Source organism: Loa loa, assembly GCF_000183805.2.
Source record: "Loa loa unplaced genomic scaffold supercont3.264, whole genome shotgun sequence".
In the NCBI taxonomy this organism is placed as follows: domain Eukaryota; kingdom Metazoa; phylum Nematoda; class Chromadorea; order Rhabditida; family Onchocercidae; genus Loa; species Loa loa.
The window spans coordinates 63,887-75,679 of record NW_018108444.1 but is presented as its reverse complement, the minus strand read 5'-3'; the positions used below and the strand labels follow the sequence as shown (position 1 = coordinate 75,679).

General features: G+C 29.0%; 4 protein-coding genes across 4 annotated transcripts in view; 3 read left to right on the top strand and 1 right to left on the bottom strand.

The window, feature by feature from the left end:
• Positions 1 to 273, top strand: part of LOAG_14748 (NADH-ubiquinone oxidoreductase 17.3 kDa subunit) — a gene marked incomplete at both ends in the record, with an annotated part of 2,349 nt that extends 2,076 nt beyond the window's left edge. The window contains one exon of the mRNA XM_020448850.1: positions 169 to 273. Coding sequence (XP_020301034.1) covers positions 169 to 273 — 105 coding nt within the window. The remainder of the gene's footprint in view (positions 1 to 168) is intronic.
• Positions 274 to 667: 394 nt separating this feature from the next.
• On the top strand, positions 668 to 1,967 carry LOAG_08792 (U6 snRNA-associated Sm-family protein LSm). The gene is made up of 3 exons (XM_003144322.2): positions 668 to 802; positions 1,048 to 1,205; positions 1,559 to 1,967. The coding sequence occupies exons 1-3, from the start codon at positions 693 to 695 to the stop codon at positions 1,708 to 1,710; spliced, it is 420 nt and encodes a 139-aa protein (XP_003144370.1). The 5' UTR covers positions 668 to 692; the 3' UTR covers positions 1,711 to 1,967.
• A 4,107-nt stretch (positions 1,968 to 6,074) lies between these two features.
• Positions 6,075 to 7,785, top strand: LOAG_08791 (UMP-CMP kinase). The gene is made up of 5 exons (XM_020447801.1): positions 6,075 to 6,215; positions 6,441 to 6,587; positions 6,975 to 7,115; positions 7,268 to 7,435; positions 7,725 to 7,785. Exons 1-5 carry the CDS (start codon positions 6,126 to 6,128, stop codon positions 7,767 to 7,769), a joined length of 591 nt encoding a protein of 196 aa, XP_020302006.1. The 5' UTR covers positions 6,075 to 6,125; the 3' UTR covers positions 7,770 to 7,785.
• An 860-nt stretch (positions 7,786 to 8,645) lies between these two features.
• Positions 8,646 to 11,786, bottom strand: LOAG_08790 (hypothetical protein; the record flags this gene model as incomplete). The annotated part of the gene is made up of 8 exons (XM_003144320.1): positions 8,646 to 8,900; positions 9,091 to 9,189; positions 9,413 to 9,504; positions 9,678 to 9,871; positions 10,280 to 10,353; positions 10,700 to 10,770; positions 11,212 to 11,482; positions 11,703 to 11,786. The coding sequence occupies 8 exons, from the start codon at positions 11,784 to 11,786 to the stop codon at positions 8,646 to 8,648; spliced, it is 1,140 nt and encodes a 379-aa protein (XP_003144368.1).
• Positions 11,787 to 11,793: the final 7 nt, after the last annotated feature.

Below are 11,793 nucleotides of genomic sequence, written 5' to 3'. Positions count from 1 at the left end.
AGTGCAGACTGTAATGCAGTAAAAAGTGAAATTACTAACTCAGCCAAATACCCTAAAATTAAAGCCCATTTACCAAAACGTAAAAAAAAACAAGCCTTTTTCTGGTGAATTTTGAAATGCTAATTAAAAAATGGAATTATCTGAAGGAAATGATTAATTTATTTGCAGGCAAAGTATGAAATATTAGCAGCAAAGGAAATCTTGAAAAGTCAAGCCTGGGAACCTTTAGTAGAGAAGGCTCCCGAAGGTCAATGGAACTGGCCCATCGTATAATCCATGGAACTAATGTGATTCTAATGTTTTGCTCTTTCATTTGAAATAAAATGGAATAGGATTTTTGAAAAGAATGTAAATAAAGCATTATTCTTATCTGGATTTGCATTGTCTCTTCAGTCCTAAAATCTAGTGTATCTCAGTCGAATAGTTATTCTTATATTTAATTTCGATATTTTACTATTTTATTGTTTGGTTTACTTTCCCATTTTTCACAACTGCTGTTTAAGGAGTGGGGTTTCATTTTCAGGGTATTTCAAGTTTTAAATTGGCTGTTCACATGATACTGTGGATAGTTTTTACTAAGGATGGATTGATTTGTTAGAATCACTTCGGTTTTAAGCCTTTGAATTTCTTCACAGATTCGACAAAATCATTCTCAAAATTCAAATTTTTTCAGCAATTTGAAGAACTTTTTGATGGAGTTACCGGATCCATATTTACCCGGTGCTTTAAGCTTGTTGGAACAACTCGACAAGAAACTTCTGGTTGTCCTTCGTGATGGACGTACTTTAATTGGTTACTTAAGGTATTTTGCGCTCCAATCATTTCGAAACAACCAACATTCACGTGTTGACCTTTCAAGATGCTTTTATTTGACAAATTTTTCTCGGGATTCTGGACTTTTGAATTCAAGTTTGAAGGGCAGTGATGGTCATGTAATTAGCGGTATACATAAAGTTTGTTCCCGTACTTACTTTCGATTGATAAGTTATCAGCTTATAATTCAATTTTGAAATAATCGTGAGGTATTATTTGGATATTCTATCACAGGACAATTGATCAGTTTGCAAATTTGGTATTGCATGAAACTTTAGAAAGGATCCATGTTGATAAATACTATGGTGATATACAACGTGGAGTATTTTTAATTCGTGGGGAAAATGTCGTTCTAGCAGGTGAAATTGATGAAACGAAAGAGCAATCTTCAGGTTCAATCTTTTCTTTTTTAACAAAAAAATCTTCAACAATCTTTTTTTCCAAAAATCTGTTTATTTATTTGTTGTTTATTTGTTGTCATCTGTTTATTTGTTAATGTTAGCCAATGTATTGTAAATAAATAATTTGAGAAATTCAGTAATTGAAGAAGCTATATTTATTTTCGTATCTTTATTATAAAAAAGTTTTTCAAGAATTTTTCTAGTTCGAACAATGGGATATTTATTTTATGTTACCCTATATCCATGTCGAAGATGAAATTCTTATTCAGCCAGTTTTTGAATACCGACTGCATTGCTGTAATTAGCACTAGAAATTGTAATCGTTTCATTTATTTATTCTTTAGGTCTTATTCCACTTTCTGCAAAAGAGATCCTTTCGTTGCAACGAGAAAAAATAGAGGAGAAAGAACGATTCGAGGAAGCTAGGAATAAAATAATGAAAGGACGTGGTCGTCGGGTAAAACCTGTAGTTGATGTTTTTAATGATGAATCATGATTATTTCTTCAATTTAATTTTGTGGTTTCTGTCCATGTTTACAACTGATTACTGAATTGTTAAGGGATTTGCACTAAAGTGCTTTGTTCACATATTCGGCAAGATGTTTTTTATAAATGCTCATTTTATGATGTCACTAAATTGATACGAATAGGACATATTCAAGCCTTGCACCTTAGTTTTTTATCTTCCATTCAATGAATACCAACTCTGCTAATCATGCAAATACTGCTATTTTTCCTGCTGAGCTAAATGCGTTATCAGGCTTTCCATTCTCAAGTTTTGTGAGACATAACGTCCACTTTTGCTGATGAAACAAATTTAACATATTTGAGAAATATAAACACAATGTTTCATTCTTGACATATTTTGTAGGATATTTATTATAAATTCAAATTTTATATATAACATTTCCTATAAATTTTTATTTATTTTCAACAATCATTTTAGCGACATGAAAATGAAGGCAAGCACTTTCTTTAATTCCAAATTTTTTTTGTTCATGTCTTGGATTTTACTTGCAAATAGCTTTAAAATTTATTTACTGTGGCATTGACTGTAAACTTATTTGTTTTGGGCAACATTCATAAACAAACTTGTTTTTTAATCCTTTAATTTCTAAATATGAAAACATAGCGTTCATCATTTGGGACAGATCACAGCGTCATAAGTTCACTTACTATGAATGCTTCGTTTCCAATAGCTCTGTTGTATATTTTCATTATTTTAAATTATTTGTATTTATCTGCTTTTATCGTATAAAGTATTGTAAATAAATGGTGAATATTTCATAAAAATTTTCTGGTGCAATGGAATTTGTTCCAAAATTATATACCGTATTCGTGGGTTAAGCTTTTTTTTTAAATTTTTTTTATAGTTTTATTATTAAATGTGTACCATATTGATATCAATAAAAGGTTAGTTAATAGTTTGTTTATTCGTTTATTTTTTTAGCTAAAGATCTGACATATATTTTATTATAAGGAGGAAATCCTAAAATATAGAATACTAAATTGAGAAGATTTTCCTTATGCTGATATTTTCTAATATATTTATTTCATGTGGGAAAGAATTGAATGGTTGAATGTTTTATCAGTCAATGCTTTGATAGATGTTTCTTTTGAAATTTTGTATACATTATGAAATCTTTCTTGAATGATTTCACTGAAATATGACGAGCTTGTCAATTACAAAATATACTTTACCTCTTCTGTCATTCCTTTTTTTTGCAGTTTATTGAAAATTATATCTTTGTATAATCAATATTCCTTTTTTTTGTTTTTTTTTTTAAACCAAATTTTAGGGGAATCAATTCAAAATAGTTATTTTTATATTTTTATGAAAATAAAATTTCTAGAAATTATTTCGATTATCAGTAGTTATATTTTTTTATTACCGTAATAGATTCCATGAATTGTATGATATTATCAATAGCGATATGATCATTTACATTTGTATGATTGGTTTTTAATAATGAATCATTAATTTAATTTTACAAAGTAAACTAGTCTAGTCTAACTATTTCACAAAAAAAAAGAAAAAAAAAGGAATTTGATAAAATACAAAAAAAAAGAAAACTGAAAAAAAAAACTAAATAGTATATAATCAGCAGTTAATTTGTTTATCTTCTATTTTAAGGTAATATATTATTTGAAAAAGTTTTGTTTTTTCTTTTCGAATTTTATAAATTATCTGTTATCACTGTTATGTAAAGGGAGAGAGAGAGAGAGAAAGAGAGGGAGAGAGAGAGAGATCATGAACTTGTTTGTTAATAAGCATGCAAATATTTTATTGTATCTGATGAAATTTTCACTCTTTTTTAATAATTTAATTGGAAATGTATATTTTTTTTGGAAATGTATTGTAATTGGAAATATATCATATATTTTAATTATCTTGTATCATATTTTGTTCATTTGTATTGAAATTTTTATAAATCGATCATTAATTCTAATATTACTTTTAATATTAGGAAGTTTACTCATGAATGGAGCTGTTGAAATTGTTGAATTGAAATGAATTATATATATTTACAAAATGAGAAATAATATATCTTGAAAAATGTTGCCTAATTTAAACTTATGAAAATTATCATCCAATTTTTAAATGTTGCATTACATTGCATCATTTTTAATTAAAAATTTCATTCCATTGATGATTTAGAAGAAAAGTATTCGACAAGAAGAATGGAAAGTGGGACAATAAACCTTTTTTTCTTCTCTCTCTCTCTCTCTCTCTCTTTCTCTCTCTTTCCTTTTCTTAAACTTGTCATTTAGTCATTTCTAACTTTTCTAAAAACATTTTCCTTTCCTTTCTTTTCCTTTTCATATCACTCTCTTTGTTCTGATTTTTTGTATTAATTTTTAATGAAATATGGAAATTTTAAAAAGATAATTGCAGCATAAAATTATTTGTTTTGTTGCAAAATGAAAAGTAATTATTTAACAATAATTTTTTTTTTTCATTTTAAGGTTTTTTTTCTTTCAATTTTTAGCTATTTCAAAAAGCTTTCACACATGATTTACTTTTGCTAAGTTAATTTTTGACCTAATTTGCATAAAAATCTTTTCTCTGCGTTTTTTTTTTCTCGTCCATTAAAAAATGCGATTTGATAATTCGTAAGAAATGAGGTGAAAAGCGAAAAGTTATGAGAAGGTTGTCATTCTACATTTAAGGATGAATTTGTAAGCGTGCTAACATTCAAGGATGAATTTGTAAGTGTGATAAGCTTTTAAGGCTAATGCTGTCAATTATCTATTAATTATGTTTTCATGCTTAATTTACCATTAATCGATGTGCTTATGTTTCAAAGTTAATTTGTCACCTAATCGATCTGTTTACATTTCGAAGCCAAAGTCTGCTAATCTCTTTCCAAGCCTAAAATTCTGCTAATGTTTTAAAATTTGACAAAAAGTTTCTTTCCAATATGAATAAGACCAACAATAAGGTTGAATTATGTTTATTTTTAGTTTTGTGCTTGTAAAAAACATTTGAATAATTTGATATTTTTAATTTTCTTTCCTACCAAATTGTGGGAGAAATTAGCTGGCGATAGATTAATTTTTTCTTTTTTTTTAAGGAAATTAAAATTTGTAGAAATTATTCTACTTTCAGGTAATTGTGTTTTTATTATCATAATAGATCCTATAAAATGCGTGATATTATCATTGTGATAATGGTAACTGAATTAATTGTCATTGAATTAGTCGAATTGATCGTAAACGAGTAGGCTTATCGATTTGTTTTAATAGGTATAAGATAGATTTGATATGAAAATCAGTGATAAATAAATAAATAAATGAACCAGATTAATCATAGGGAATGCTTAATTAGTAGACCATTAACTTCTTTAATAAGCTAAATTAATCATAAAGTAAATACCATGAATTATAAATGAATGAGTAAACTAGGATTAAGCATGAGTATATGGAATAAGATACTCAAAAAATGAGGCTTATTCCCAAGAAAAAAAGAAGATTTAAGTAATAATATAGGTATAAGTAAATTATTTGAGTAATACGAAAAAAAAATTGATTAGATTAAATATGATTAAACAATTGATTAGATGCAAAATTATCTCTCTAACATAATTTTGGAATATCAAATATGACACATCACCGATAACATTCTCACTCTTTAGGTTTATTTATCAATATAAATATTCCATCGTATTCCTTATTATCTAAAGATTAGTATACAGATTAATTTCTGTTTTGTTCCATTTTTAAATCAAATATTAGCCTATTAGCTCGAATAATACTTTTTGTTTGTTTTTTTTGATTATTTATTAATGATGAGTTAAAGTTATTTAATGATCATCTTTTCTGAATACAAATATTTTGGTTTACACCTTGATATGTAGTTGTCATATTATTATAATTTATTGAAATTATTTTTCATTTATGATGTTACATATCATTAGCTTATCAGTTACACTCCATATCAGATTACATTTTAGGTTATACTAAACGTTTGTTACCTATGTTTGTTTTTTTTTTGACTATTTATTAATGATGAGTTAAAGTTATTTAATGGTCTTTTATTTAATTCAATATATTTATTAATTCAATATATCAATATATATTTAATTCAATATATAAGGTTATTTAATTCAATATATCGTTTGTTACCTAACGTTTGCTACCTATTGTACGTGAAAATTAAAATGACTTATTATAATTCCAATGTTGTAAAATTATATATTAAAAGCTAACATTACAAAACTACAACAATATGGAAGAAATTATTACTTTTTTATTTTGTCTTAATTCTACGATTGTATTTATGTTGATGTTTTTCATTTTCTGATGTTATATTTGTTTAATCGACAAATTAAAAAAAAAAAATAGTTATTACTAATATTATTTCAGATTTTTGCAAATTTCCGTGTTATATCATTCTCGATATATTGAAAAATGCCAAATTTTGGTCAATTACCGAAAGTAGTCTTTGTTTTAGGACCTCCAGGATGTGGCAAAGGAACACAGTGTATGAAATTAGCAAAGGTTTTTTTCCTGAAATTAATTTTTCTGAAATTTATGCTTTCGAAATATATCATTTAACAGTGAAATAAGATGAAACATAGGATTCTATCCGGACTTTATGTCTATAGTTGAAAAAGCCATTACGCCAAAACGATTTATTACGTTGAAATATCGTGATGTTGTTTGGTCATCTTTTAGCTTTTAAATATTACTTAAGATCCAAAAAGGGTAAGAAGCTAATTGCAGAATCTCGGTTTGAAGCATTTGAGTGCCGGCGAATTGCTTCGGAATGAAAGGAAACGTAGTGATTCTCAATATGGACAAATTATTGAATCACATATTCGGAATGGCACTATTGTTCCGGTTGAAATTACTTGCAAACTTCTCGAAAATGTAAGTTGTATCAGTAAGCATTCAAGTGACGACTTGTCAGTTTTGATAGTTTGCAAGCGGCAGTTTTATTATGAGATATTTCTAGGACTTTTCTGCTTAGCTTTACTGTGTTTTAAATGCAGCCTGAGCTTTATTTGTCACTTCAGTAAATCTAAATTTAGTAATTGCTTAGATCTCTGAAAATGTATTTCGGAGATTGTAATTTGGTTTATGCTACAAAACACACCGTGAATATGGTCTGGCAAATCGCGTATCAAAACAATGAATGGAAGTAAGTTGTGTTAGGGTTAGAATGTTAGAAATATATTAACTTTGAAATCATAAGACAAAATTTTGATGATACTCAAAATTTTCATCCAAACTAACTATACTACTGTTTCTTTTCAGGCAATGAATGATTCGTTGTCTGCAAAAGCATTCTTGATTGATGGTTTCCCAAGAAATCAGAATAATGTGGAAGGATGGGAACGTATGATGCTTTCAAAAGCAAATGTTCTATTCGTTTTATATCTGCATTGTCCAGATGACGTACGTATGTTCCGTTTCTTATCACTCATAAAATTAATTTTTCTCCAGTTTTTTGGTATTTTCAAATTTAATTATAATTTTTTTCGTAGATTCTGCGTCGTTTTATTTCGTGATTTTGTATTTTCTCAGAAAATTCAAAGTTGAATTTTCAGATTTGTGTAAAAAGATGCTTGAATCGTAATGAAGGACGTTCGGATGATAATGAGGAGTCGTTACGTAAAAGGATTAAAACATATCATACACAAACAATACCAATCATAGAACACTACAAGGCAAAAAATCTTGTGCGACAAGTATCAGCAACGGCATCACCAGATGAGGTATTTTTCTCCAATCAAACATTGATCCTGGAATTTTTAAAGTTCTATATGTATACTTTAAGGATAAATTCGTCCACCAGCAAATTGGAAAGGTCCTCTCTAATATGGTTTGACAATTCTCGGAAAAATTCCGAAAATATTCCGAATTTATCTCATCCATTCACGATTAGTTGCACATTACCTCCGAAGTCCGCTGTATTTCTCACATGAATTTAGGATAGTTAATTAATTAATTGATTCCAAAATCCTTCGAATTTAATCGATTATTGTTAACTTCTCCACATTTCAGGTTTACGAAGAAGTGGAAAAAATTTTTAAAAACTCTGGCATCTAAGAATGCCTGAAAATCCATCATTTAAGATTGTTTCATCACTTATTATATTCTATCACAATTTAAAAATTTATGATATCACTGTTGTTCGTTAATTTCTTCCATGTACATTATTTTCTATGGTTTATTAATTTATTCCACGGTACTATTTGATTAATTCCATATTTGACCGTGGTTATTCTTTTCGTTTCAAATATTGTCTCATTGTTGCGAAATCTTTTTCCGTTTCCTACAAGAAAACCATGAACTAGCCTTGTTAATGATCCTTGTCTAACTATCCATCGAAATCTTTTTACTGAAAGAATTATCGAATAAGTCCTAAAACATTACAACTAGCTATATTTGATACCTTATTGAAAAGCTTTGCCATTGGAAATTGATATATTTTTCATCTTATTGAAGTTTATATTGTTTTTTCATCAATTTATATAATATGTAATCTGTGATATTCGCATTATCTACTAATTTTATGTAGTCGTTCAATGTCTGCCGTAGAAACTACTCTTATTGGAATCTCAGTAAGTGTACAATTGATGGCCTTTTGCATCAAGTCTTGCAACATGTTAGAATGTAACAAAGTACGCGAGACATATGAAATATCATAGCTCACCTTCTGTGAAATGAATTCTAACTTTCCAAATTTTGGAATCAAACTGAAGAAGGGTAAAGAAAGTGATGGTTGCGCGCAACAATTCTCTACCAAGTTTGTTTTAGTCAGTTGATAAACTATAATTCCTTAATAGCCGGAACTTTATATCCCGCGGGGGATATAGTACTTGGTATTCAGTAGTTCGATCTTCTTGGAAAAAGTTCTGTATATAGACAATCTAGAAAGGAACAGTGATATTTTACTACGCAACATATAACAAAATCAAATTATCAACTTTGAGCTGTATGTTTGTTTCGCGGGAGATCTTCCACAGCTTTCCCTGAGTTTTGGGTATCATTTGGCTGAATGGCCCAACCTGGTATTTCACTTGAATAACACCATTCGCTAGTTTGATATTTGAGACAGTGCAGGTGTAACATCATATGTTCAGGCGTAATGTCTTTCTTTTTCACGTTGCAATGCATACATATTGGATCATATTCCTGGCGTACTTTTGTGTCTAATCCTTCTGACTCGGGTTGTATCTGAAATTAATTGTAATTGACCTAGTCCGGAACATGAAAACTTACTTCCTTATATTATGTTACGATTTGGATTAAAAATTATGAACGAAATTCGTGGAGTTATTGGCAAATGGTATCGTTCCTGAACCAAACACAGCATCGGAGAATTCATAAGTTTTCTTAAGCTTTCAAAAATCAGCTTTGAAATCACCTCTCCTTCAGCAATTCTTTGTACTCTGATCTCATATTCAGGGTCTACTTGTTCATGCCAATTAGATGCTTTATGCTCCTCCAGAACATCTTTCCGAAGCTGAAAAAAAAAAAAATGGCAATAAAGGCTGAGATTTCGTGCACTACATATTTTCCTGACAAATTTTCTACAAATTTTGAAATTAGTAAAAAATTTTAAAAATGAAATGATGGTAAAAAAAGTTTTTAAAAATTCGACAAAAAGTTGTATATATGGTAGTGTTTTGCATCACTCCTTTTCATTTTCAAACCATCTTTTTTTCAGCACTTGGCCTTTTCCTTACTTGATCCAATGATTTTCCATAATTTCCATCCTTGCCTTTGGTTTGACCCCAAGCAGCAGTATTGTAAATATAATCATCTACTATTGGATAACCTGAAATAATGATGATATATGAATGAAGATTCTATTGTATGACAGATAACATCTGACTAGTAAACGAAAATTCCGTTAGCATTCAAATGAACAGGGAAATAGTACTTACATCTTCAAACATTCTAAAATATCACTTATTTTGCTAAATGTAATATTTACTTTAAGAAGTTAACCTAAATATTGCAAATGAACACGAATTTGATGGGTACGACCGGTTTCAAGCATACAACGAACGATCGATGTTTGACCGTCTGTCCATAAACGCCAAAAACGGCTTCGAGCACACTTGCCATCATCACGAATGCACTGGATACCCATCGAAAGAACAAGTGGTCCAATAGGACGATCACAAATTATCTCTTTATCTCTTCAGAAAAAAGAATTAATGTGGAAATTACAACATTTAGATTTCACTCCTTAACCATTATAAGCAACAATAGGGTTAATAGCGAAATACAGTGATGATAAGCTAAGCTATAAATTTCTCAGCCAAGCCGATCGATAGATTTCAACAAACCTAAGACACTGAATCACTATATTATCAATTCTCCTTAAAATAACGAAATCAGATCAAAATTAAGATTTCTTACAAAATAAAAATATTTCACTTCAAGTAATACGCATTAGACTAATTGTGAGCTTACTTCAACTTATCAGCTATAGTACGTAAACAATTCTTTCTTCTTCCTTTTTATTCATTTTAACAATTTTAGAGTGCATACATCACAGTTTTCTAATACAAAAAATTAAAAACAAGAAACAAAAGTTCACTCACGCCGGGAAAACGCCTTCCACTTTACAGAGATATTCTTTATGCCATACTTCACCAACACGTAACATCTTTTTTAGCTGAAAATAAATTCTTTTCTTTTTAACATGCAATAAATAAAACAATTTTTGAAAGCAATCATTAATTTGGCAGTCACAAATACAACAATAAATTCAATATGTGTTTCAAAATTACTAATGATTAGAAAATTTCAATGTTATGTGTGTAACATAATAATACTTTCCCTTTTTTTCCTAATTTCCTAATCTTTTTCGAAGCATTTTCGATGCTTTAGTTTGTCATTCCATTTATAAAACTGCTACTGTTATAATAGCTCATATAAATTAATTTAAGAAGGTATCTCAGAAAATTGCTGGCAATCAACTTAATTATTAAAATTTGATAAACTGGAAAGCAAAAGCTAACTTTGGTATCCGTTTCACTATTTCTAGCAAACAGTAACACACCGGATGTTGTGCGATCCAACCTGTGTACAACTATAAAAGTTTGTTGAATATAGAAGTTCAAAAGATAAATTTAAACTATTTGGTTTTATAGATCATAAAAATGGCCGGCAAAAAAAAATGTTTTGCTTAATTTTTAAATTAATAAAATAAATATCTGCTTCATAAGTTACATACGAAGTACAAACATGCTGGTAGGCTAGAAAGATATATCCAGTTCATGCTAAAGTAAAAACCAACCAATAAATTTAAGTGGGAATTTATCTAACATCTGCCAGTTCTGATAAGCTTTATGTTAAACTCATTAAAGTTAATTATCCCGCCTACCACAAGTCACGTTAAAATCGAAGTAATGTTAATGATGCGGTCCCAAAATACTTACTACAGTTCTAGCACTGTTAATTTTTTTTCGTTCGCAACAATATATAAAATTTGTTTACTTAGTGGAATAAAGTTTTAGAAAAAAGCGCTTACCTCTAAGATCACGTAGACCTCGTTGTTCACGTAACATACCCAAAACTGTATGCACACAATATCTACCACATGGATGTACCGGCATACTTGCTGGCTTATCTACCACTATGATATTGTTATCGTTATCAATCACTCTGATATAATGATCCAAGATAGGATGCTCATGACGATGCCCTATATGTTCAATCGAATCGTTATGTTGTACAATGTAATTAACATTCGTCATCTGATTACAGTTCACCCAAATACGGCCTAATTTACATGCTGCTGCCTGTAATGAACAATTCATATGGAAATTTGATTTCTCACTATATGTGGATTTTTTGATATTTCAGATATTAAACGAGAAAAAAAATTACAGTTACTGAATCAAAAAATTGCAACTTTTCTTTGACAATAATTCATAACGAATGAGTGAGACAATAATTCATAACGAACGAGTGAGACTTATAATTTTGATCAAATTTTAGAAAAAATGAACAAGATATTACAGGATAATGTGGGCTCAATGATACAAATTCTTCGGCAAAAAATATACGATCAAACGACGCCCAACCCATCGTCCTTTGGCCCATGTACGAT